Raw genomic sequence first — 27,810 nt, 5'->3', positions numbered from 1 at the left:
TTAAGGTGCCCAGAATTCATCAATATCTTTACAGGTGTAGTGCATTCGTAATATCAAACTTTCCGTAATTTGACCCGCACATAGTGAATAAGGAAAAATAGTTTTTCCGTCATCGTTAGGGGTGCAACTTGGGTCTCAACCCGACCCAACCCGAGGAACCCATATTTTCCAACCCAACCCGATTTCCCACCCGACTGGGTTCAACCCGACCTAACCCGATTTGCAATTTCCTCAACCCGATTTCCAATTTGGGTTGGGTTGGGTCGGGTTGACCAGATTTAATATTGTACCAATTGTTGACCACCTCAACTCAAGCCGGGTTATTTTGGATTTTGAAAACCAATAGTGAGTCACCAATAATAAGTTTTTAACTCAAAATCGGTTCTCAAAATCCAAACCAAACAGGGACTAATAATTAATAAAGGGAAATGGTATCCGCACTACTATATTTTGATGATCACACTCCTCACTTTATTAAAGTACGGTATGGCCCGCACCATAGGATTATCCAAACCGTCTATTGTGGACTATGGAGACTATTTCAATGTTGAAAAAGAAAAACACACATACAAAACTTCTTTAGATGGAACCTGACCCGATTTCCAATTCAGGTTGCTTTTTCCCAACCCAACCCGATTTGTGAAAAAGCTTAACCCGACCCAACCCAAATTCGGTTTGAACTCAACCCGCGTGGGAACATCCAAGTAACAACGATGATTTCAAATTATATATAGTGCTAATGTCCTCACTACCATATTTTATAATGGCACTACTCACCGTATTTTGATGATCGCACTCCTTACTTTATTAAAATGTACGGTATGGCTCGTACCATAGGATGATCCAAACTGTCCATTAGATGGGCCACTTCCTATATAAGTTGTGCCCCAAAAATAATTTTCACAGGTTGATCCGAACCCTCCGATCATAGAGGGTTATTGGTTGATCCAAACCGTCCATGTGATGGAACACAACATCAATCGGTTGTGCCCATAAAATCAGTTCCATAGGTTGATCCTATCCCTCCAATTGATATAGGCAGATCCTAGCCCTCCAATCGATAGAGGTTTCCATAATTGTTGTTCCTCTTTAGGTGCTCGGAATCTGTCCATATTTTGCAAGTGTCCTGCATGCGTAATATAAAGTAGTTCTTTTGTCATTGTCATATGTCTTTACCCATTCTTAGTAGTTTTTTTCCGTAATTGTTACCCTTTCGTATGTAGATTACAATTTTACCCTCAAATAATTTCTCATAGAGATAGATATTAGATATCCACAAAGGGGTTAATGGTAAAAGAGCAATGCTGAATCCCAGATAAAAAGAAAAGAAATTCCTTTTTTCTCTAGTTATATAGTAGTAGATAGACGTATATTTAGTAGAAAATTCATTGCGGCCTATCACAGTTCATTTGAAGGAGAAGTGGCTGTTTAAGAATTCGCCTCCAAGAAAAGTATAGTCTCATTCCCCCGCAAGGGAGTGGGAATATCAATTCCACGTTGGTATTTGCGGTCCCCATCCATGATAAAAAGAGCTTCCAAGCCGACCATTACCTGGGGTAAATAAGAAGAGAAAAGAAAGAGTGCGGAGAGTAAGAGAGAGGCCTTTCTAGTCCCTACCGTATCTACTCCTACGTATTTCGTATTATACGGTGCGTATTCCCCTTATATGTCTTTCTGAAGCTATTAGTCAGTTTTTGCAACGTTATTTTGAGCCCTAGAACACATAATGCTTATGATAAACCACCTTCTTTTATTTTTGTAAATAATGTTATAAAATAAGTGATGCTATTGCTTTGTAGTCGAATTTTGGCCTGAAAATCAGTATGGCGTCAAATTCCAATGCTTTCAATGAAGAATCCGCCTCTAACGAAGATGTTTACAACATAAATCTCGTCCCCTCCGAATTGTTCCTGAAATTTAGAAAAGAGATGGAGGGATTCCGCGTCGGACTCAATTTGGAGGTATCTTTTCATGTGAAATGTTGTTTTCGTGCATTCATTGGATTCAAATTATTCTCTCTCTTGAGGAGTGACTTTGATTTAAATCTAGTAATCAAACTTATCAAATTTCAATAGGGCAGGAAATTCATTGCCGTTGATTCGGCTAATCATGGTGTTGATGTTCCTTTTAATAGCATCTTATGACTGCTCCTCTCCCATCAGTTTTGATTTTTCTTTTTTTTTCATTGTAAAATCACTGCTCATGTGGAGAAAATAAACATGTCTCTGGAAATTAACTTTGATTATCTATATATAATGGGAAAGCTTCGGTAACTATTAAATACCTTACAAATATAAATTCCTATATTACACAAATATATTTCTTTCTAAAATTTCTCAATAGCTATTAAATAACTTACATTTTGAAGCTCAGGCTCTATTTCTACCTCATGAAAATTTGATAGCGCGCGTGAATAATGTTAGCACATAGCGCGTTCCATTTTCTTATAGTAATATAACGAAGACTAACACATGCTTTCGGAATTTAAAGGATTGCTACATAAGGGAAATAATGCATGAATATCCTCAATAAGTTAACTATTTGAGTGGTTAAATAGTTGCCAGAGTGGGAAGCGAGAAAAAAAATGTGGAAACGAAAAGCTCTAAAGAAAGTAAAGAGAAAGTGTATGGAAAGCGTCATTGAAACTCAACATGAAACATGTAATAAGCCTCATTAGACGCGAACGAGAAGTACATGGAGATGGAGAGAGTAGGATTATAATAGACTGGGAGAAAGGGTTGATATATGTAAGGACTACAAGTAGAAAAAAAATACTCCACGACTAGTTAGAATTACACATTTTAGGAATTTACATTTTCACATGTTTTATTCATATTTATTTATTGTTAAGTTTTTGCAAAAAGAACAACAAAATTTTCATTTGAACCTTAAGACTAATTTTCAAGTTTTAAATGCACTCTTTTTATAAATATGCCCCTTCAACATTATCAAAAGGAGAAAATATTCTTTTAGGAAGGCATAATTGTCTAAATAGGAAACATATTCCCTAAATTTGGGAAGCAAGGAGAACTTAGCTTCCGAAACAAGTTTCCGGGGAAGCGAGCTTTCCCTCCCACTAGGAAGTTTCCGGTGACTATGGGTTAAAGTTAATCTGCAAAGAAGATACAGACATACTCATGATTGCTCCACCCTTTCAACTGATGATTATAGGGCCCATTTAGAAAAACATTTTTGCCCCGTGTCATGGACTTTGATTCGGTGTAGTGGGATATTGTTTAGTGGATACATGAAGGACTTTAATGTGATTGTGCGTCACTCTCTTGGGTGAAGTGGCAGTCAAACTCTATTTGTCTAGTTATTTCACAGAACAGAAATTTAGTGTTGGTATTATCACCCAACAGGGAGTGGGAATGCTAGTCACTGGTGATTTGAAGAATTTCCTTTTTTTACACTCCAAGATATGGAGTTTTAAGGTTGCATCTTAGTGGGATATAATAGGCAGCTGAGTTGTTAATGTTTCAGATTTCGTTCTTCAGGCTTAGCGAATATGTCAAATCACTGATGTGTGTTCTTCAATAGTGAGATGCATTTTTTCTTAGAATTAAAATAGAAAGATCAAGAAACAGCATAGCACAAAAAGTTAGGAGGAAGGAAACATCCTTGGAATAGTGCGAGGAGGGAGGAGGATTGGCAGTGCCTTGCTTGTCGCTATAATAACTTTGGATGGAGGTTTAGATGTAGAAGGTGTCCACAGGCTAGATCGATTCCCTCCCTCCTGCCTACATGGGGTGGGGAAGGAGTATCGTTAGGGAGACCTAAGCTTGTCCAAGACAAAAGGCTTGGAGCATGGTTTTGCTCTCCTTGTCAATACCTAAACTATAAATGGCGGATTGATTGTCGCTGGTGTCATTCGACCAGATCACCCTTAAAATGGGTTCCTCGCACTAGCTCATCTAGGTTTTTTTTTTTTTTTGGATGGGTAAGCTGGGGTTAGGCAAGACCCCGAGCAGATGTATTAGATAAAGAAAAAATATACATGAAGCTTGAAAAGCCAAACCCAACAAGATAAGGCAATACAGAAACTCCCACATGTAGGGGGAGCAGAAGGACAAAGAAAAAACAACAGCAAGAATTAAAACAAACTAACAAAGCTTAAATAACAAAAGGGGGAGTCAATCCAAAACACTTAAGCCAAAGCAAGCGATTTCCTGCAAGGAAAGGCAGATTAACTCCCTGCGGCATCCAAAATCCCAAAGCTCATCTAGGGTTCAATCTAAGGGTGATGATAATAATCTTTGGCCTGACTCGGGTAAAATTTATCGCCAAAAAAACTTAGCGGTTCCAACTTTATCAATTTCAGGTAAGGAAGTAGATGTGCGAATAGGTTCTCTCAGATTCTGCTTGATTGGGAAAAAGAAAATTCATAATGAGACTTTGCAGGAGCTTTGGAAATGGGCACAAGTGTCCTGGGAATTCCCATTGCTACATTGCCCTTCTTTACTTGCAAAGGATGAAGTTTTCTTTATGTTTGAATCAGAATCACATGCATCACAAATCCTTGCTAAGGGATCTGCCGCCTTGGATAACCGTTTGTTTTTCCTCTCACCATGGAACAAGGAATTTATTCAAGGAGAAGAGGCTCTTTGGGTTCGTTTTTATGGCATCCCTTTGCATGCCTGGGCTGTTTCTACGGTGGAGGCGTTAGGGGACCTCTGTGGGAAGGTTGTAGAAACCAAGATGGAGGGCAACCATCAGAATTGTATGAGCTACGTTTCGGCCAAGATTCTAGCCCCTCGCAGGCTCTTCCCTAACTCTTGTGTAAAGCTCAAAATCTGTGACCAGTACTATCCCATTAGGGTTGAGCTCTAGGAGGAAAACCCTGAATCTGCCATTCAGGGTCCGGGTTCCTCCTTGGCGGCGGATCGGCTTCCGGCGACCTCAAGGCCCCTGTAATCTTGAGCCCTTGGGTTTGCTATTAAAAGGTCTCCCTCCCTCTACTATTGAAGAAAGCTTCCGTGTCAAAGTAGGAATGGCTTCCCCTAAGGATCCGGGATGACCAGCTTCCCTAAGAAGTCGGATCTCCCTTACTCTTTTGTTCTGGGATTTCGCCTGGAATTTGGAGATCGGATTATGTGCTGGTTGGAGACAAAAACGGTTCCAGATTAAGGCGGTGGGTTGCCGTCTGGTGGAGGAGCGGTTGGCAACCAACGACTCTCTGGAAGTCCTGGTCCCGATTCCGGGGTTGTATATCTGCTAGAGTCCTAGATCCAGCATAGTACGGATGAGTCTTTTTCGGTTTTGACAAATTGCTTAGAAGACCAAACTAAATGACTATCTAAATGGTGATGACGAGTCTGTTTTGAGGAAAGCCTTGTCTAAGAGGCTCCCCATTATGGCATTTTTGTTGGATTCGATTCAATTGCGGCTATGGGGTAGTGCTATGGTTATTGGGGGAGTGGTGAAGACACTCTAGGCTATGATACTAGATGAAGATTTTGGCAGGGAAGTAAAATAGTTACTCGACAGGTTGGCAGCGCATGGAAGTGTGGTCCTCACCGTAGCGGATGAATTAGTAGATTTTTTCCTTTGGTTTTAGCCGTTCTAAGGAGTATGCTCCTGGCCATCCTTAATTGATTCTACGTATTGCAAGTTGGGACCCCTGGTCCCCAATGTAATTTCCATAGTATCAATAAAATCGTCAATTTAAAATAAAAAATAAAAAATAGTGAGATGCAATGAATTGCCACAGGAATGCATTTGTTTTTTTTTTTTTAATACATCTATTAATCTATTATTCATTTTTGTTCTTTACAAGCCATGACTCAAAGCAGATGACTCTCGAGGTAAAGGTATATCTTATTTTTTGAAAGATTTTGTCTTTGATTTGTTTAAATAAGTTTGAGGCTGAAGTTTTTTTGTGGTCTGTGAGTTGGTTTAAGTCATTTTTAACGCCTGCCAGAAGTGAAGTCTGTGAAGATGTTTATCTGTAGCTGTTAAGCTTTTTTAGTGTCAGTCTTTTACCTGCTATAGGGATAGCATTGCATGGTATCTGCATTATGCTTTGCCTCTTTCACCTCTTCTGAAAGGACTTGTACAAATGTTCATACACATGTTAGTTGTATGCCTTCCAGTTGATAGTTCTTTGAGCTCATTATTTTGGTTCAGTTCTATAATTTTCAGGGCAATGAATACCAGGCAAAGCTGGTGTTAAAGCCTCTAGCAGCTGATCGGAAGTGGAAGTTCATGTACGAGCCTATACAAGGGGACATACGGCTTCTCTCAAAAAAGATCCGCCTAAATAAATACCTTAATCTTCAGGTTTGATGCCCTTAGCCCGATCCACCATCTAGTCACTCCTCATGCTTAAGGACACATGAAAATACGGCCATAGACACCATAGTCGCAAGGTTTCCGATATATCGCTATGTATAGAGATATAACTCTAATCTGATAAAAAGCTCATTGTATAGGCTTATTTATTGTATCACCTATTTATTGCGATAAATTACCATTTTAAGTCGTTTATCATGATATATTACTAATTTTGGGCAAAATTATTAAAATATTGTTAATTTTTAACATATTATTATATTTATTTATCTTTAATACTAAGTATCAATACTTACATATAAATTATTGACATGTAGCCAATGAATCCTATTTTTAGGGAGTTGACTTGCAAAGTCTATAATCTGCGATATGTCATTCGCACAGCACCATGTGTCTGCTAGGCACTTATCAGATGCCCAAGCAATAGAATTTTCCGAATCACCTTCCACCCATAAAGGTCGATCAGGATTTGCCACTATACTCCTTCAACCTCCAATCAACAAGCCCAGGTTTCCACTTTGTTCAAATCCGCCACAATGATTGGACCTAGAAAATCCATGACTACAGACCAGTTATTATCTCTAATCGTAACATTGACTCCTGTTGGACCCTGATTGCCAATAGAACTGATCGAAGTTCAAATTTAGCGTTCAACAGAGGTGGGACCCGTTTGGCCACACTTCTCTTCTTTAGATGGTTTGCTCCATGGTATCACAAATCGCTTCCTCCGAAGGTCGCTCGAAGAGTGACTATCACTAGCTATGTATGAGGTTTTTCATTAGATAGATGCTACGGGATCACATCAGAAGGTTATTTCTTAGGTTTAAAAATGTGGTCATCCTGTTCCTTTCAACCACCCCAGAGTAACGCTGAAGGGGTAATTTTTCCAAAGACTTCTACTTTCTGAGCAAGAGATGGCAATGTGACATTTTTTTTTTAAATGTTTGAAGCATTACAATCTAGCAATTTAACATTTTACCAATGAATTCCTGATAATTTTTTGGTGACTTATACTCACACGAACTGGGAAAGAAGCCTCTCAAGAAGTCATCTTTAAGATGATATACACAAAATGTGTTGTTCTAGTAATTGAAAATGCGTATGAATTTAATTTCACAGGATCATATTTTATTGAAGCAGTGATTTGTTCTCATTTTTGTTTTTTTGTTTTTTTTGAAATGTTTGAAGCATTACAATCTAGCAATGTAACATTTTACCAATGACTTCCTGATAAAATTTTTTGTGACTTATACTCACACGAACTGGGAAAGAACCCTCTCAAGTAGTCATCTTTAAGATGGTATACACAAAATGTGTTTTTCTAGTAATTGAAAATGCGTATGAATTTAATTTCACAGGATCATATTTTATTGAAGCAGTGATTTGTTCTTTTATTTTTACTTCTCAGTTCTCAACCTATAAAGTGAACCAAGCAATGCATGTTATGGATGTCCAAACTTTGTTTCTTTATGTCCTTGGTCTATAATTGTATGTTCCATGAAGTGAGAAATTTACAAAGTAATGTTTAGGCATTTTATATGGGAGATGATTTTTTCACCCCCCTGGAGGAGGGATGCGGCCCCTGTAACGTGAATTCTGGGCAACTTTAATGCTTTTTGACGTCAAATCATGTTAAAAGGGGGCGCATCTCTCCTATTGTTTGAGGGGGGGGGGGGGGGGGGGGTGAAAAAATCATCGCCCTTTTATATTTGCTAAGCCATATAATTTTATTTATACTTTGATATGGTGTATATTCAGTATTGATCTTATCTTAACCTGATATTTCTTTTTTTCATTAACCTGATTTCCCTTTCCACGAGGCAGGTTTCATTTTTAGTTTTTACTTGATTATTGGATGACATGAAAGCTACTATTGAATTGCATTATTTGGTTTTACCGATCCTTCACTCAAGTTTGATGAAGCCCTTGGATTTTTCCAAATGTTCTTGCGTTTCTCCCTTTATTTTTTGTATCCTTGCATTCGGTAGTTGAAATAAGTAGCTCAACATGATATTAAAAGCTTCTATTGTGTATGACATAGATGATGCTTAAACCAGATGAATGACTGGTCTTCATTGAGATTACGATTTGGTGTACTCTGTAAAGCCATAGCTATCATTTTTAGCCTTAAACATTTCCATAGCTATCATTTTTAGCCTAACCAAAACTAAACCTTATACTGATAGAAATCCTTGTTGAAAACAAATCTGTAACTAGACTCCTTAAAGTGATCAAATTCTAATAACAGACCAAGACAATTTCAAACTCATTTTGAATTACTCTTAAAATATTAGAAAAAATCATATTTATCCCCAAATTTCATTCTCAATAGTTCCTTTTGGTCCCTACGCCACTCTTTCTGACGTCAGCATGACTTCATGTGGTGTGATCAGTATGGCCTCCAAGATCCCTTGAAAAGAACTCGCGCCACTCTTTCTGACGTCAGCATGATTTCATGTGGTGTGATCAGTATGGCCTCCAAGATCCATTGAAAAGAACTCGCCCTCGAGTTCAAATTTTCTTAATGATTTATCCCCAAATTTCATTCCCAATAGTTCCTTTTGGTCCCTACGCCACTCTTTCTGTCATCAGCATGATTTCATGTGGTGTGATCAGTATGGCCTCCAAGATCCCTTGAAAAGAACTCGCCCTCGAGTTCAAATTTTCTTATACTTAAAAACAGCTTTATAAATCTTTTTAAATTCTCCATATGGCAAAAAAGTCAAAAAGCAAGCCACTGACTGAGTAATTCAAGTTTCTGTTGGTATCCATGGCTCCTGTTCTACTTGGCTTACGAATGGGGATGAACTTGATGGCTACTATGATGGAGTTACTCTAAGCTACGCTGACAAGAGAAAGGAAGAGCCAGTGACTGAGTAATTCAAGGTTCTGTCGGCATCCATGGGTCCGGTTCTACTTGGCATATTCATGGAGATGAACTTGATGGCTACTTTGATAGAGTTACTCTGAGCTATGCTGACAAAATGAAGGAATATATGAAAGAAAGCCAATTGGAATCTCATTTAGGGTTTCGCTAAATGGCTTTTGTTCTGATTTGTTTAGTAACTTTCTTTCTTGGATTCAATGTTCTATGTACTTAACCTTTGATTTTCTTTAAATTTACCTGGCTACATAGCACCAAATACAAATAAGGGATTAAGCACAGTAATTAGAATATGGAAATTTTTGAAAATCTCAAACCAATACAGCTTGAATACAGCAAATAGGGAAGTATAAAACATATACAGAAAATAAAAACAGTAAAATAACTAAAGAAAGAATTAAAAAGATATGTTGATGGTTTGTGGGCATCTTAATATAAAATAAACTGCATGTCTTTGATAGTTTGATTAGAACCATGCACATCAAAATTCAACTTTGGGATGCAGATAGGGATCCATCCCTAACTCATATTTGGGTGTTTTATTATTATGTATAGGATGACCTTCCAAAACCTTTGGGGTCCGGTGATTGAGGTTTTCTCCTTGGAAGAAGAGCTTTTTATCACTGGGAGGGCGGATTTCTTTGGTTAAAGCGGTCTTAGCTAATTTTCCTTTATATTATGTGTCTTTGTCTCGATGCCTTATCTCCGTGATTAATAGATTAGAGCAGCCCTTAAAGAATTTTTGTGAAATGATGCTGAGGATGGTAGATCCTTTCGCCTGGTCAATTAGGAAGAGGCGTGTCATCCTAAAAGAGGCAATGCAAGATTGGTATAAAAAAACTCAGTCTTGTTAATGATGTATTACTTGGGAAATGGCTACGGAAGTTTGGGGAGTAACCAATTTGCTTTGGAGAGCGATGATCTCTGAGAAATACGACTCGGTCTTTTGGGGATGGCGTCATGTGGATGGTTTAAAATGGAAGGGAATGAAAACCTGGAGAGATATTCTGAAGATTTTTTTTTTTCACATCCAAAATGGGATCTCAGTTCATTGTGGGGTCTGGAAAAAGAATTAGATTTTTTATTGATCATTGGTGTGGTCCGAATGCATTCCAGGTGGACTTTCCCAATCTGGCCAGGATTGCCTTAGATAGATATGCCTCGATAGGCAATTGCTTTGTTTAATGTAATGGTAAGGTGGACTTTCCTTATCTGGCCAGGATAGGCTTTGATAGATATGCCTCGATAAGCAATTGCTTTGTTTGGTGTAATGGTAAGGACCATGCTTCTCATAGATTCACGTTTTTTGCTAGACTGCTTGTCTGAATAAAATTTTGACGGTGGACCACCTTAGAAGCCATAATCGATTTATCGCTAACCATTGTGTCTTATGTGTGGCAGACGACGAGTCGATGGATTGCATTTTTATCTATTGTTTCATTGTTAAAGATATTTAAACCTTCTTGCTTAGCAGATTTGGGATGGACTGTATTTTTCCTCGTCATATTGAGGATCTCCTTGAGCAATGGTTCTTTGCCCCGTGGTTTGCTAGGGGACTTGGATTCTCCGGGGTCTCGTGCTGCCAATTGTCGTTTGGACTATTTGGGAGGAAAGAAATAGCAGAGTACTTGAGGATTTTGAAGAAAGTGCTGTCTATACAACAACAGATCATGATCATCATTACCCAGTTGGCGGTGGTTATCCCGGAGGTTCATGGATACTCTGAATCGTTACTTTAGAGATATTGGGATGAGACTCGACTCAGCAGATTTTTGTCGGACAGAGCAATTCCTAAGTGTAACCCCCCTTCCCTTGGCTTCCTCAAGTTGAATTTTGAAGGATCAATCTTGGGGAACTGGTTGCGTAGTGTCTTTTCAAATGTTCTTACGAGTTCTCATATGGAGGGTTTGCCCTTTTTCCCCATATAACTGCAAGGTGGTTTTTATTGGAATTTCCAGTCCTGTACGACTATCAGGTTTGCCAACAACCATCTATTCACCAACTTATTCTTTAACTCAACTGCTTATTTGCCAGCTGTTCTTCTTTCCGGTCATTAAGAATTTGTTGTACTCATATTGAATTTAAAAGTTAAAAAGAGGGATACATGGACAATTGAAAGTGATAGTAAATTTTAGATAAAAGAATGCAATAGATACCGGCATACCGCAAGTGTATATTTAACTAGACATGCCTGAAGCGATTTATATAGCATTTTGTGGGGAAACTCTATTTCTCATTGATTAATGACACATTGTCTGCATGAGGAGAGTGTGCAAGTCTTCCCTGGTTATTTGCAAAAGGGGCCTGTACGGATTCTTCATACGAACTCATGTGCAGCCTCAACCCCTGTATGAGACTTGATGTAGATGGAGGAGGAGGAAATGGACTCGTCGGTCTTTTTGAATGGGATTCACTGTAATGCTCGATAAAAAGCACTCCCATGCAAATTCACCTTCGAAAGCACTCTCATTGGAAATGAGAATTTAAATAGGATGGATTTTGAAGGAGAAGAGTTCTCCACTTACGATCATTATGAAAAAAGTCTATTCGTAGATCGGTAGATCCCCAAAGCCAGAGAGAAAGGCTCCTCTTCATCCAGTTGAGGCACAAAGCTTCTAGAAACACCCTTCTCACCCTTCTCCAGACTCGATCTCTCCCATCCTCCTGACCCTAAGTCTGATCTTTTTTCGTCTTAGATTTTTTAAAATTATTTTCCGCTGAAAAGAGGTGAAAGAGGGGTTGTTTTTAGTTGTTCTAGGAGACTAACAGTCGTTTTGTAAATAACCATGAAATTCCGGTGACACTCCCCTTACGTGGGCCATCTGTTATCATTGACCAATGGGAATAGAACTTTCCCATGAGCAACTTAGGGCTAGCATTTCTTTTCATTAAGTGGGATCAACATGAGGGTTTATTCTTGTGACAATGCAGGTTGGAATAGGCCACAATTACCATCACAATGCAATTGGATGGAAATGGAAGCTTTCTACATGTTTGGGTGGAGATGGTGTTTCACAGATTCGGAACAAAACATCAATTGGCTTGTTCCCAGGGTTTGATTTGAGGTTTGGTTGGAGAGCTGAATACGTCCTTCCTGAGATTCATGGGTGAGTATCTCTATCTTCTAAATAATGTTTGCACACTGTCAAAGGATTACATAAAAGAAAGATATATATTATAATTAATAGAGAAATAGATCCTGATCAACCACACTTGTGATATAAGCATAACAAGAAACTAAATTATTTTCTTTAAATATTTGATTCTAATTTGTGTTTATATGATTCTAAAAACGTTAAGAACCTTTTATTCTTATCAATCTGCAATTAGGCCACCCAAATGTACTCGTCATTCTCATGACATGAAAACACTCTAGTCCCCCTCACTAACTTTTTCTTTTGTATTTGTGACACATTTTATGCTGAAATACCTCAATTTTTCAGAGTTCTCTGAAATGCCAAAATGATCATCTTAACAATGATCAAATTGCATCTTACTTATCAGAAAGGTCAGAAGGTGGTAAGGGTACCAGAGGTTTTTTTTGTTAAAAAACATTATAATCAGAAGAATCAACAGTAATTTCAAGATCCCAATTGGAGAGCCGCAGCATCTTATGTAGAAGATTAATGCAACCATGATTTAACTTGTTAAAGTACCGTATTTCTTACTGTTTCTCTTCCAATGTCATTGTGACGTGAATCCCGTCCTTATGGAGTTGTTGTTGAGTGTTAATGATTGGTGTCCGGATTCAACAGGGCCATGGGAACTGGAGAACCGATCTTCAACATGAACTGTGGGCGCTTGAATGCGTCATTAGATAGAGTGGAAGCCATTGTAACTCATTCAACTTGACAGCTACTAATTGGAGGGAAATCAGGTATGCCTCTCAATTGACTCTGATTTTAAGCCTTTCAGTTCTTTTCCTCAATGCTAATTTCTTTTCCTTCTTTTGAAGCTACTAATTCAGCCCCAGAAAAATGCTAAACAAATAGAAGAAAATGCTGATTACTAGCTAAAACAAACGTTGGAGCCTCAAATTGTCAAAGGTATGATGACTGTCATCATGGCTTAGTTCATTTACTTGGAGCAAATTACACAATCAACCTTCAGAACAAACACAAAGGGATTAGCAGATGTACATGATATCTGTAGTCTCAACCAGCAGTATCTATGATTTCTTTCAAGATATGCTTAGAAATCAAGCATTATGTGTGAGTGGGTTTTCTTTGGTCTTCCTCTCAGTGTCTTCTATTTATGTGAGAAAAAGGGCTGTGACGCCGTGTGTTTAATTTGAAAAAAATAATATAGAAGGGTGCTCAAATCATTTTTTTTATCAATAGACTATTATATACTGCAGAATCTTTTTTTCTTTCTTCCAAATTACACTTGAACTTTTTAAAAGAAAATTAAACTTTTCAACTCTAAAAACCTCTAAAATATCTACAAAGTGCAAATATTAGTTTTGAAGTTCAATATGATCATTTGTAAACGAGGAAAATGATTGTGAGCTTGAAGCTCATATAGCTTATATGAGCTTGAGGGCCCAAACACATGGGTCCCACATTTTTTGTGGTGATCCAAACCATTCATTTGCAAGGCCCCATCATAGATAGGGTGGGTACCAAAAGTCAGCTCCATTGGATCATCCTAACCCCTCCAAAAGCGGAGGGCAAAAATGGGCAGATTTGTGGCAAACGGTGTCTGTACATTTTGCCCTCCACTTTTGGATGGGTTAGGATGATCCTATGGAGCTGATTTTTTGTACACACCCTATCTATGTAAGGGCCTTTCAAATGAATGCTTTGGATCATCCTAACAATGTGTGCCCACTTGTGTTTGGGCTCTCAAGCTCATATAGCTATATGAGCTTCAAGCTCACAATCATTTTCCTCTTTGTAAACAAGGGTTATAATAGTTTTAGAAATGATGTATGGCTAGTAAATACTATACCCGCTCAAAATCCCTCTAGACGGCTCTTGATAAAAAAAACTTTAAGCAAGAAACTCGAGTATGAAGTGTTCTTTTTTATTGCCTTTTATGAGTTCACTTCCCCTTATTAAATTCAAATTCCTTGTTCATTTATACTACCATTTACCCTACATTAAGTCAGTTTTTAGCAACACTAACGCAGGATTTATCAAAAAGACAATCAATATGAAGTCATAGTGAATTAGGAAATCATACAGCATTACTGACTGTAGGCTTATACACCGATAGTACAATGTAGCAGAGCAAGTGCTCTCCCAGTCTCCCCCGAGGTATGCTTCAGTAGGCCACAACCTTAATGTAATACAATGTGCTGTTAGTAGGTCACACATTTGATGGATCCAAACCGTTCATCTTCGATCCCATTTTGGATGGTTAAAAAAAAATGTAACCGGTCATTCAATAGCAGCCTTTACGAATGTGTTTGTTTTTTCATGGAACACGGAAATGGCCATGTTCGGCAACCATGGAATATTAGTTTTTCCAGTGGTGGGAGAGGAAGAGACTTAGAGAGTTGAGAGGACATGAGTGAGGAAATGAAAAGCTCTACACAAAGTAGAGTTTCATTTTTAAATAGGGAGATGATATTTTCACCCTCCTGCATTACGTGCACACCCACTTGTAACCTGATTTGAAGTGAAAAGTGGGCAACTTTATGTCAAATCACATTATAAGAGGGTGTGCAAGTACGGCAGGAGAGTGAAAATATCATCACCCTTTTAATATTACGTCTCCCCAACTTTCGACCCTTCTCACTTGGCAAACTAATATTTACCCAGTAAAAATAAAGGGCAAGATAAATCGACCCCCAATGTGTCTTTCTCTCTCCTCTGGGTTAGAGAGAGAAACAGGCAGAAAGGGGGTGGATTTATCATCGCCCAAAACTAAATCATGGTAGGCCATGTTCTAATAAGGGAAATGATTTTCGCACTCCACTCTTTTGATATGTGGCAAAAGCTTCCGTCTTCCAGCGTTAAAAAGTGGTGTCAGAAGGTTATGTACAGAGTTACAGTTCCCCCAAAAGCTATGACAATGCCAATTAAAAACAAAAGGACATGAGGCTTTCGCAACATATCAATGGTGTGGAGTGCTAAAATCATTTCCCAATAATAACTGTCAAACAAGGCCTATCTGATGTTCTAATTGCATGGTTGGCTTGATTTTAAGGCCATTGGAGATCTAAGGAGAGTCCTCAAAGATAAACGGCTTAGATCAATCTAAGGTAGCATTCGATTCTTTTGACCCCTGCAGCGGAATGCTCATTTTTTGCAACAAATGCTTCCTGACTTTTTTCACGAAAAGGCAAATGAAATATGGGCCCATTACCATAAAAGTATCAACACGTGGCAGCATCTGACTGGCTGTCCTTCCAGCAGGTCCTGGCAGTGTACATAATTAAAAGACAACGACTACACTTGAAAAAGGAAAATTACAAAGAAACAAACAGCTGTAGAACTTCCAGCTCACTAAAGATTTTTATTGCCCCAAAAGTGGGCCCCAATACAGTTAGGACATCGTACCCTCACACCCAAATAGGGCCCACAAATTCCACGTCGGATTCGAAACTGCAATGAAACTGTTGATGATGTTCTTTCTACTTTTGTACACAAAACTACACACGTGAATTGTGAGCGCACTGAGAAGAACCTCGAGCTTGAAACTTATTAGTAAGAGCCTTCCCCCATCTCTGTTACTAATAAATTATGACCCGTAATAAAAGAGATGGTGAAGGTGAAGGCTTCTCTATAATTTTCATGCAGGTAAGGTGTGGGATCTCAATCACACTGTGTTCTGAGATATTACCTCTCCAAATTTGAGAAAGAGATTGGCATCTGAGGTGCTACTCAAGGTGGCGCACGTTACCACATTGGGTTTGTTCTTGAGGTTTGCGTACTCATCTATGTAGCTCGGCACCGCCGGAGGCAATGGCAGAGGCACCGCCAGCTTTGGTGCTCCGGCTAGTACCAGGCACTCGAGGACACGTGTCACCTCGTGCATTGTCGGACGCTCGGAGGACTGTTTCTTTGTACAGAGTAGGGCAAGCTGAAATACCTTCTTTACCACCGTCAGTTCCTTACAAGTGGCAGAGATTTCTGGATCGACGGTCTCCATTACTGTGTTGTTGGCCGTCTTTGAGAGGATCTGTGGTCAATCAAGTAATAGTTGTATTGGTTAGAAAGGTTTGTTATAGTTAGATGTGAGATAGTTAAAATGTGAGATCACACTGTTGGATCATCTCGGAGGTAAGATTGAACAAGTGTGTTAAATGAGGTAACCATGTTTCTCATCTAAGTGCGCTCCTATATAAGAACTGATTGATTCTTATGCAACAACATTCAAGATCAGTGAATTTAGACCTAAATCCATTGAACATTGGGAGCCACCCCCTGTGGACCTCCTAAAGATTAATTTTGACGGCTCTAGTTTGGGCAACCCGGGGCCAGCTGGTATTGGAGGGCTTTGTAGGGATGCTTCTGGAACGGTCTTACGGTCCTTTTCTGGCCCTATTGAAGTTGGGGATTCCTCTGAGGCGGAGGTTAAAGCGGCGTATCAAGGAATTAAAAAATTGGATAGGAATTTGTTGAACAAGACAATAGTGGAGGGAGATTCTAAAAATATGGAGGGGTGGCTGTCGGGTTCAGCGGCTCCCCCTTGGAGGTTTTGGTCTTCTTTGATGAAATCGCAGACTTAACAATAGGTTCTTCTATTGCTTTTAGACACGTAAGGAGATCTGCTAATTCTGATGCAGACTCTCTAGCGAGGGATGGGGTGTCTAGGGTGGGTTTGGAATGGTTTGATTTCCTCCCTCCCTGAGTCAGTACTTTTTCCTTTGATTTCTTTATATTTTATCCTTGTATGATCCTTTGAGGACTTTCTCGGTTCTCCTTTTAATGAATTATTTTACCATTTAAAAAAAACATTCAAGATTAGTGGAATTCCTAAATTTATCAAACTAGATCTGTAAATGGTCTTTGGGTTGGGTTGAGCTTTTGATAAAAAATGAATTGGAATCAAACTGAACCCATACTTGTTTTATGGCAAAAGCTCAACCCAAATTCCGAAAAATCGACCTGAGTGGCACCCCTAGCTGCAAGTGGTAAAATGACTAATCTGTGCTTAGAAAAAAATTAAAATTAAATTGGATCTAGTCTTAAACTTGGGGAGGAAATTTACCAGCTGATGGAGATTGGATTCGTTGTCGACTGCTTTCTTTCCAGTCAATAGCTCGAGCAGCACGACTCCATAGCTATAAACATCGGACTTTTCGTTGAGGCGGGAGGTTCGAGCATATTCAGGATCTATATAGCCGATTGTGCCCATGAGGTAAGTAGAAGTGTGAGTCTTAGACAAGCAAAGGCTCTTCGCTATGCCAAAGTCGGTGAGATGAGCCTCAAAGTCCTTATCCAAGAGTATATTTGATGATTTCACATCTCGGTGGATTATACGAGGGCTACAGTCGTGGTGGAGATACGTCAATCCATGAGCAGCACCCAAAGCTATCTGCAAGCGTGTGTCCCAATCAAGTTTCTTCTTCTTTGATGGTCCTGTTAAAGAAGGCAAGGTAAGAGTAGATTTGAGCAATTTAACAGTGATTGGGTATCCCAAATTCTCAACTAAGATGAGATGTCAATGGCTTTAAATTTAGCTGATCCATTGGGGAAAGACTTACTGGAATGATGCAATATAGAATACATGCATGACTAAGCACATACAAGTTTGAATCTAGGAGTTTTTAAACAGAAGATGGTGCTTGCAAATAAATAAGCAAAAGGGAACTAGTAAAACTAAAGCTAATGCATAGAATGGGAGAAATCGGAATAGCCCAAACCATAGCAACTAAGGGTGCAATTTGGGTCGATTTTGTGTAATTCGGGTTGAGCTTTTGCTAAAAAATAGGGGTCGTGCTCAGGTTGATTCCAAATCAACTTCTAACAAAAGCTTAACCCGACCCAACCCAAATTGCACCCCTAATAGCAACCACACCCACATGCATACAACACAAGGTACTTCCATCCATGTTCACAGCACCAGTGTGTAGCATATGCAATCATTAAACAATGTACTCGCAATTGTAACAGACAGGAGGGTCCGGCACCTTCTCAAGAAATGAACTGATCTCTTATCACTGTTTACGCTATACACTGAAAATTTTCTATATGTACCTCAGTATCTCTAGACATACATACATACATATATATCAGTGTGTGCGCAGAAACAGTTCGAGAAATGCCAACTTGCCGTGTAGGAGGTCCCAGAGGCTGCCATTTTCCATGTAGTCATAGAAGAGAAGGTTTCCAGCAGGAGATAACGAGTATCCTTGCAGGCTAACTAGATTACGATGCTTGATGCTCCCAACTGTCTCCAGCTCCGTCTCGAATTCCTTTAGGCATTGCGGGTGGTGAGAATAAAGCCTCTTGATGGCCACAGGTTTGCAGTTCTTCAGAAGACACCTGTACACTGTGCTTGATGCACCATACCCAATTATGTACTTCTCGCTCAAATTCTCAGTCATCCTCATGATGTCATCATACACATGTAGGGCCATGTTCATGTGGAGGATCACCAGTTTGGGTGGGATATTGCTAACTGCAACAAATATATTAGGACCATAATATTCTGTGGACAGAACTAAAATGACATCCAAAATTTTGAAAATCTAACCTGAGGTTTTATTCCATACGTTAGAATGATGAAAGATGAATGATGTCCATAAAAATAATGAAAATAGATGTGAACTCACCAGGTTTGTTTGGGGATCCTTCTGGAATATAAGTTGGATTATGCGGTCGACATGCTGCCACTAAAATCATGAGGAGGATTGCAAGGGAGCCTAAAGCAATTGCGAGAATAGCTGCTTTAGAGATTGGTGCTGCACGCATTTCCGGGAGAAAAGGGATAAAAAAATTACTCAGTTTCTTCTTATACTGAAAAATTGATGAAATGTCTACAATATGACTTTCAAAAACAATATGTTTTTTCCACTAAAATGGCAAAGTGGAAGACGTGAGATCCAACACGAAAAAATGGAGAAAGATATTTATAGCCTTTTACCACTACCAGATAAACTAGTCTGCTAGGCACCACAGCTATTATCGCGCCATAAGACACGCAAGGGCTTTCCATGGGGAGGGACAATGTTAAGATGACAACTGTTTATTGATACTTATGAACAAAGAGGGATATTGTTTCCATATGCTCTAGTAATCAAACTCTGACAGTATTAAATTGTAAGAATAGAAGATGACAGTTTAGTTATACCTCTCTCAGGTGAGTGAGATGTATGACATGGAGAACTGAACCAATAGCTGCAAAGGCCAGGATTTCCAAAGAAGCTGCATCCAACAAAGTTTCATAGATCAAATAAGATCTTAGGAAAAAAGGATAAAAAGATCTAAATGAACTTGGCATAAGCATAACGTGAAAAATAAAAGATGTTCCGAGGTCGGCAAGCCAAATCTCCATTCAAAACATGATTGATTTAAGCCAATAAGTATTGAGCATCTCTTGAGCATCTGAGTATAATGCGCCCAGAGGTCAAGTTTTCATCTGTGATAAAAAGTACAAGGATCTCAACTTCTCACCTATCTTGAGCGAACCTTGAGAAATTGTTGCCAGTGGGAATATCACCAGCTAGATTGTTGTAAGACAAATTTCTGCTTGGATTCATGAAATCATATGCAAGTTAATATATTTTCTAAGCATTTACCAATTAATATTATTGGAGAAGAATAACAAACATCACTCTGGTAGAGTGAACTTACAGGACAGTAAGGCTGAAACAGTTGATTAGTGAAAGAACATCCCCTGACAAATTATTATTTTCTAGTTTCCTGCCACAATATAGCATCCAAAGTTTACAGAAAATTGGTCAGTATAAATTCAAAATCAAGCAAAGGAAAATAGTTTGAACATTCTTTTTATATAAATAAGAAAAAACAGGAACTTACAGTGAGAATAGATTTTGGAGCTGACCAAGTTCCTCGGGAATAGGGCCTGATAGGTGATTACTTGACATGTCTCTATGAAGAACAATCGCCAAAAACACATGGTCTTCAGTGTTGAAAAAATATATAACATTTCATATTATTAGCATTAGTAATTCTAACTTCCGGTGAGAATTACTTACATATCCATGACACTCCTTAAATTTCCGAATTCTGTTGGGACATAACCAACTAGATAATTGTTGCTCAAATTTCTAAAGACAACAGAAAAGGATATCAATAAGGAAGCTGACAATTTCAGAAGGCAGGAGTAACCAATAACAAAACTCACAATTTCAGAAGATGTTCCAAGTCACCAATGGAAGCAGGGATTGAACCGCTAATCTTGTTATTCGAAATGTCTCTGAAAAAGTTTCTCATCATTCAGTGGAAAGTCAATGGACAAACTAAAATTCCGTGAGCTGTTGGCACTTACAGGGTATCCAAATTCCCGATTCGGGACAGCTCGATGGGGATTACACCTGTAAGATGGTTTGATGACAAGTTCCTGGCAAAGCAAGAAAAACACAATCAATTATTGGCATAAGAGGGACTCGGCCTATACCCAACATTCATAAGTAAACAAACCAACTCAGTACAGACAAAGAAATGTTGCAAAATAAAAAATTTGCTAATTTGAAAAAATAAAATTGAAACTATAAAAAAGATGAAAATTGCACATTTTATGATTAATGAGAATATTAATACGCATAGAAATGCTAAGCTAAAGCACCCAAACCAAGCACTCCAACAGGATATGTGCCACATGTTGGATTGGGTGGGACCATACAAATGGATGGCCCCCATAGTGGATAGTAGGCAGTCAAGAAAAACCATCCTGACTGGACAATAGTAGCGGCTCATTTCTAGAGAATCATGCATTGAATGTGAACCAAAAACTCATTTGACTTGGGTCAGTAAATGCAAAATTAGCCTCACTCAAGTACTCCCTTTGACCTTGGCCAAGTTCTGTTCCAAGGCTGAGTTTTGTCGATCAAGCCAACCAAAAACTCATTTGACTCGTCTGAGTTGACAAAAAGTTTATCGCATCGCTCATCGACTTGCCCTAGTCAACTCCTATCTACCTTGGCCAAGTTCGTGCTCACGCCTGAGTTTAAAACTAATTTAAACCATTCATTGCAGTAGGACATCAATAGCATGGTTAGCATTGTTTGGTCCGTGATAGTTTTGGACAGTCAAGAACCACAATGAGGCCTACCTATCGATAAAATCTCACCTAAGCCAACATGTGCTCCATGTCCTACTGCGGACTTGAGTTGGAAAGTTCAGCTTGGAATTTCTAGTATGCACATTCCTGAAAATGCATGTTTAAAAAAGTTGCCCCTTCTTAGGTGATCGATGGGGGTAACAGTACAAGGGGTGTTTCTGATGCAAACCCATGCATGTAATAAATAATCAACAGACTATTTCATGTCTCTGCAGCTAATATGCCTAGACTGGACAAATGCAAATACATGCACAACAATGTTGAGAAAATACAATAGGGATTTTATCGTAGTGTCTTAATCTTAACCTAAGGAAGTTGTGTGTGGTTTCTAGGTCAATAACTGTTTTTATGGATCTGCCTATAACTTTCATGCTCACAATGTTCAACATTTTAAAGCAGAATTTCTGAAAGATTTTGCAACTGTACAAAAACTTTCCAATGTTGGCCAATATAAACCAAAGATCATTTCTAAAAGTAACTGAATCATATAACCCATGCATCTAAATCATATACAACTAGGCATCCATTAGATGCCATGTCATATACATGAAAAGGAGGAATCCAAATTTAATGGAAGATAATTTTGCATGACACAAGGACTTACAAATATGTCATGCTCTCAAGCATTTCAAATGCCCGTGGAATGGTTCCATTCAACCTATTGCCATATGCATTGCTGAAACCAAATCAATAGATCAATCACAGCATTAAGTAAATGCATGAACCATATAACTGATCAACATAGCAAAGGTTGAATGCTTACAGACTATTGAGATTGACACATGAGCTCAAATTTTCAGGTATATGTCCCTCAAGATTGTTACTAGCAACATTCCTGTAAGACTTGTGTCAGTAAATTGGTTGGATAAAAGGTCTTCACTTCCCCCCAGTAGTAGATGAATGAAATAAGTAAAACAACCCAGGGAAGCTCTAAAGAGAATTTACAAGTCAAACAAATCAGTGAGCTTCCCAAGTTCTGGTGGAATATCCCCAGTCAGCTGATTATCATTTAGTTCCCTGCACAAGCATTTATGTATCGGAATTAAAGCAGCATTGCTTATGCTAAGTCCAAAACAGGAAAATGGCAAAGATTTGTTCCTTACAGATAGTGAAGTTTAGTCATGTTGCCAAGCTCCGAGGGAATTGAACCCGTGAGCTTATTACCGTGTAAATACCTGTGTATTTAGAGAGATTCCCATCAGCACAATTTGTTTCATCAATGTATTAGGTAATGTTGAAAGTAGAACTGTAAATAGGACACTCTTTGACACCATGTTGCACCCGCACCATTATTTGCAACTAAAAAAAAGTCCAAAGTTGATAAAGAAATAAAATGAATCTCCTATCAAAATGAAATCATCAATAACAGCACAGTGTTGCCAGAAACCACAGACTTACAGTTTCTCTGTGTAAGTCAAGTTGCCCAAAATTGGAGGAATAGATCCACTCAGTAGGTTGCAGCTTAGATCCCTGCATTAAGAGCACAAAGAAGATCAAATCAAATTTCCATCTCAAAGGGAACTGATAATGGAGAAGACCCTGAAAGGGGGTTAGATATTTAAACCTTTTTTTTTTGCAAGAGGGGAGGGGGTTGCATTAACTCCTTTAAAAGTGTCAGTGGGATATTAATACCTAAAAATTTAAATAAAAAAAGGGCGGCCCAATGCACGAGGATCCCGCCATTGCGGGGTCCGGGGAGGGCTAGATGTACGCAGCCTTACCCCTGCTTTGCAGAGAGGCTGTTTCTGTGACTCAAACCTGTGACCACCAGGTCACAATGGAGCAACCTTACCGCTGCGCCAAGGCCCACCCTCTTAATACCTTAAAATTTAAATAATTAAAAAAATTGCTTCTGGTGTAAATTTCATGTCATAATTATTTAAGTTCCAAGAATCGTAAATTCACAGTGCTTACAGCACGGCAAGTGCCTGCATCAGACCGATCACAGGTGGTATTTGCCCTGACAGCTGGTTTCCTTGCAGAGATCTAAGTAGTCATACAAAATGACAAATTGCCAACATTAGGATTCAAAATAGCAAGAGGACACTTGTAAGTAAGCAACAATTATGCAATGAAACTTCAAAAGAACATCAAGCAAGCCATCTAGATCCAAATCTATGCTTTTTTTTTTTTACAAAATGACTTTAAGGCATGGGCCACATACAGTGTAGCTACTTGCAGAAACCCAATGTTGAATGGAATCTCTCCAGTGAGCTGATTGTAAGACAAGTCCCTGCCAATTAGAAAAATAGCCACAATTAAATCATGTTCACTTTTACAACTCACAAGTTTAGCTATTTGCAGTTGGACAGTATACGTACAAAACCTGGAAACCGGTACAATTGCCAATGTTTTGAGGAATGCTCCCAGTCAAGCTGTTGTTTCTTACATCACTGCAAGAGGTGGTAGTTGGGAATCAGGAATTAGGCAAATATGTGACAAATGGGCACACAGATTAATTCAATGCTGGAGGCAAAAGACTGAGAACTCACAAATACCACAACCCAGTCAATTGACACATATCCGGAGAGAGAGTGCCAACCAAATTGTTCCCCCGCAACCCCCTGAATTGCAAGACTTGTTTTAGGGACCACTAAACATTGTACTTTATGAGTCATGCAGGTGCAAATATTCTCCTTGGGAAGGAGAAATAGAAAAGTAGAGAAAATACAAAAATCGAATAGAAATTTACACACACACGCAAACATGTAAGTCTGGACTACTCACAGATACTGCAGGACTTCATTCCAGTAAATAAGCCTAGGTATGTCCCCACTCATGCTATTCTGGGCGAGATCCCTGCATTAGGTTTTGGCATTGTCAAAAGCTATCATTTTTAAGCAGGATCCGTAGAAGGTGAGGAAAAAATAGAGAGACTTACAAGATTTTTAAGTTGGGTATCTGAGACAAGGTAGACGGAATGGGTCCCATCAACTGGTTGTTTTTCAAAATCCTGAATGGCCAATCAATGTGCATGTATATAGCGAAAACCCAAGAAGATAAACAACTTTAAGTGTGGTACGCATCACATAGAAAGCAGCTTACAGGGATTCTAGTTGCTTCAACTTAGAAATTGAAAATGGTATATCGCCATAGATGTCATTAAAGGAAAAATCCCTGAGGCAAAAGACCATAAAAGTGGAAAGCATTAGCAAGTCAATTTCTTGTTTTAGGCCATTCTGCCAAAGGAAAACAAACTCTTCAAAACCCAATCTCAATTAAGTTCTACAATAAAGAACTAAAATGCGATCAATCACCATAGCCTAGACACTATGCGGCCAATTTCACAACCATAATTTTCTGTACTGCATAAGACTTACAAGGTTTTCAATGACGAACAATCACCTATCTCATCTGGGATCTGTCCTGAGAGATGATTTCCCCTAAGGTCGCTGCACAAAGAGAGAATCAAGAAATGTTGTCAAATTTGAATCCAACATTAGCAAACAAAAATATAAGGGTAACCAAAACATCCATATTAACATTATCTGCATACTTTGACGCAGGGCAAAGGCAATTGTAGAAAAACCAAAACTGAAACTAGAAAAGTAGAAGAAGCATACATAGAGAGTAGGCCTTTTAGATCTCCTATTGCAGGTGAGATTTCACCACCAAGGTTTAAGCCTGACAGATTGCTGCATTGAGAAAAAGGAATAGCAATGCAAAATATAAAAAAATTTCCCATTGTAGAAAAATGAGGTGCCTAGCATATTATCGAAAAACATGCATTTGGTAATTGGTAGAGCTAGTCTCCAGTCTCTAGCGTGGCAAAGAAATTACATAACTTATCGTTCAAAATGCGAAATTACATAAAGAAAATCTTACAGTGCAATGACATCAAATGTCATATTGTCACATGTCACCCCTCTCCATGAACAATAATCCGATGAAGCAGCATCAATCCAGTCATATAAAACATTATCCACATCGCGGAAAGACTTCTTGATCTCCAAAAGTGTTACTCCTGAAAAGGATCAAGAATAGATGTTTCATAGAATAATTGTGGGTCATCAGAATTAGTACTAAGAATTAAAAACTTCAAACTCGACTACATCTCAATCAGGGCCCAAGTCCGAGTCAACTCAAAACTCTGACACACACTGATCCAAGCTGTCAAAGTTACAAAGCTTATGCTGTTGGCTGATCTGTCATGTTATTAAGCACTTGATCAAGCAATTCAATTAATTTCCTCTTGTTCCCTCTTTGGATTGTTGGAATTCTTTGAAACAGTTTGGAAAGGAAAAATATTTCTAAAATTTCCTACTATTTTTACACACGAAAAAAGATAAACTCACACCAACCCTATGAATTTTTACCTAGAGAGACCTTCAATTTATGATAATAAGATAATATCCTTCTAGTTTTACCAAAATCATAACATTTTTTTCTCTAAATCATGGAAAGCATTTTTTTTTCCATAAGAAATGTTTTTTCTTGAAATCCAAACAGGGGCTTAGATTCTACAGAAACCTAATTGTTTCATTAACTCTGAACGAGTCTTGATTTGAATCATTTTTTGACTAAGTGGGGTTTACTTAGTAACAAAGAGAAGAAACAAAAGATTACCACCGATGTTTACTTAGTAACTTGCATTTAACACGAGGAACAGATAACAACGAAATGAAGAGAGCGAGAGAAATGAAGTTAAAATTAGACATTTCTTGGTAACTAAAACAACATTATCCAACTCGGCCGACAAAAAAAAAAGAAAGAGAATAAAATAAAATAAAACTGAAAAGACTCTTTAAAACAGTAAACAAAAGGCAAAAAACCTAACATAACACGACATAAACGAGCAATTCATCATCTATATAACACTAAGTCACAGGTTTACTTTAAAAAAAGAAGAAGAAGAAGAAGAGAAGATTTCAAAAAACAAAGACAAAATAGAAAAGCTTCAAAGATACACTTACCATCGTCCGACTCAGCAAGTTGAAACCTCAAAGCTCCAAGAAAAACAAGGAGAAACAAAATCCTAAGAAAAAATGCCATCACTTTCCCTCTACAGACTCTCAGTCGTATTTCACCGAGACCGGAATATTTTCCGAGTGAAAAGAGAGAGAAAGAGAAGGAAAGGGGTGAAGCATTCCATACTCTGGAAAGAAGAAGTCAGGGCAGCTGTTCCGTCACATCCATCTGACGCGCGGGGCAGTCCTCTTTCTCTCTCTTCGAAGGAGAAGGAGAGAGAGATAAAAGAGAGAAGGAAATAAGAGAGGGATGTGTGGTTGCAGGTTTTGGAGCAGAACGTGGCAGAGGGGTTTTTAACTTTACCATGGAAATAATTCTCTCTCCACACTCCGCCATTATCCTCCCTCTCTCTCTCTGTTTCTCTCTCTTCTGCATGTTGCAGGGAGAGCAGCTACTAAGTACTACAAGTCCTTTTCAGGGAAAGAGGACTGAAATTATTTGGGTTCACCTTGTTCTACTCACCCTCTTTTAACCGCTTCAGTCCCCGATTAATCGCCACCACGAGTTTCTATATTGTCTCAGACTCTCAGTATTTTTTTCAAAAAGTACTGTACGGCTTACACGATAGGATGATCCAGAACGTCCCCATTCGATGGGCCACACCTGAAATAGGTTGTGCCCAAAAAAATCATGTCCATAGTTGTAACCTTTTCACTTTTTGAAATGGTGTAGTAACCTTTTCATATTATGATAATACTTCTATTTTAGGAACAAATCATGTCCATACTCCATAGTCCCTTGTGGGCAGTACCACCCTTAGGGGCCGTTTGGATACGCGGATTTTAGAATCTGGGATTTCTTCAAAATTGTAGGCAAGAGACAAAAGAAGAAGTGGACCGGCTGTCGTTTTTTACCTTCTTTACGATAGTAAGAGAGTAGCAGGACCTCTTATATATTCAGGTTTTAGAAATCTTAAGACGCACGAGAGATTTTTAAAACCTGAATTTCTTACTTAAAATCCAAGAAACGCAGTCAGGACAGCATACAACAGCTTGATCATGAACCCTCTTTTATATTGTTTTCAAACTAAAAACCTAGATTCTAAAATCCGCGTATCCAAACGGCCCCTTAATGTTTGATCCAACAGCAGCCCATTTTATAAGAGCCTGTTGTTCGATCAAACATAGCTGGACATGACCATCGGGCACCATATAATTTCTCTAGGATCACAACCCTTTCTACAACAATTATACCAAAACTGGAAAAGATTCTGATTTTCATACAACGATAATAGTCTTATATATATATTGGGGGAATTGCTAGCGTCCATCGCAAAAGGCATTTCACGGTTGGTCTGTACCACCTCAGACCAGCCACATCGTGAATGGAGAATTGTTGGTCTGTCCCACCTCATACCAGCCACCTCGTGAGTGGAGAACTGTGCCACGACATACCTTTTGCGATGGACCTTAGCAAATCCCATATGTTGGATTTCAAAGCTTCCCGTCTCTGTGAGGAAACCTGGGCTT

The 27,810-nt window shown here is 38.7% G+C and overlaps 2 protein-coding genes across 3 annotated transcripts; one reads left to right on the top strand and one right to left on the bottom strand.

Moving 5' to 3' along the window:
- The first annotated feature begins 1,499 nt into the window (after window positions 1-1,499).
- Window positions 1,500-13,534, top strand: ORG4 (OBP3-responsive protein 4 (ORG4)). Of its 2 annotated transcripts, XM_077380233.1 has the most exons (6): window positions 1,500-1,649; window positions 1,800-1,961; window positions 6,127-6,279; window positions 12,107-12,282; window positions 12,931-13,052; window positions 13,131-13,534. In XM_077380233.1, exons 2-5 carry the CDS (start codon window positions 1,824-1,826, stop codon window positions 13,025-13,027), a joined length of 564 nt encoding a protein of 187 aa, XP_077236348.1. In that variant the 5' UTR covers window positions 1,500-1,649; window positions 1,800-1,823; the 3' UTR covers window positions 13,028-13,052; window positions 13,131-13,534. The 2 variants fall into 2 exon arrangements, with proteins under 2 accessions (XP_077236348.1, XP_077236347.1); XM_077380232.1 differs by lacking the exon at window positions 1,500-1,649 and having other exon boundaries at window positions 1,695-1,961.
- A 1,924-nt stretch (window positions 13,535-15,458) lies between these two features.
- On the bottom strand, window positions 15,459-26,734 carry LOC143877916 (Leucine-rich receptor-like protein kinase family protein). Its single transcript, XM_077380231.1, has 27 exons — window positions 26,287-26,734; window positions 25,199-25,337; window positions 24,937-25,008; window positions 24,694-24,765; window positions 24,419-24,490; window positions 24,255-24,326; window positions 24,101-24,172; window positions 23,866-23,937; window positions 23,695-23,766; window positions 23,538-23,606; window positions 23,288-23,359; window positions 22,772-22,843; window positions 22,477-22,548; window positions 22,319-22,390; window positions 22,137-22,208; window positions 21,978-22,049; window positions 20,582-20,653; window positions 20,438-20,509; window positions 20,289-20,360; window positions 20,110-20,181; window positions 19,924-19,992; window positions 19,744-19,815; window positions 19,421-19,494; window positions 18,903-19,031; window positions 18,401-18,748; window positions 17,336-17,706; window positions 15,459-16,303 (listed from the first exon to the last, which is right to left on the bottom strand). Exons 1-27 carry the CDS (start codon window positions 26,363-26,365, stop codon window positions 15,941-15,943), a joined length of 2,937 nt encoding a protein of 978 aa, XP_077236346.1. The 5' UTR covers window positions 26,366-26,734; the 3' UTR covers window positions 15,459-15,940.
- Window positions 26,735-27,810: the final 1,076 nt, after the last annotated feature.

Source organism: Tasmannia lanceolata, unplaced genomic scaffold (assembly GCF_043159265.1).
Source record: "Tasmannia lanceolata isolate RefF3 unplaced genomic scaffold, GAP_Taslan_0.1 ptg000005l, whole genome shotgun sequence".
In the NCBI taxonomy this organism is placed as follows: Eukaryota; Viridiplantae; Streptophyta; class Magnoliopsida; order Canellales; family Winteraceae; genus Tasmannia; species Tasmannia lanceolata.
The sequence above is the reverse complement of the archived record's forward strand: the minus strand, read 5'-3'. Positions and strand labels throughout refer to the sequence as shown.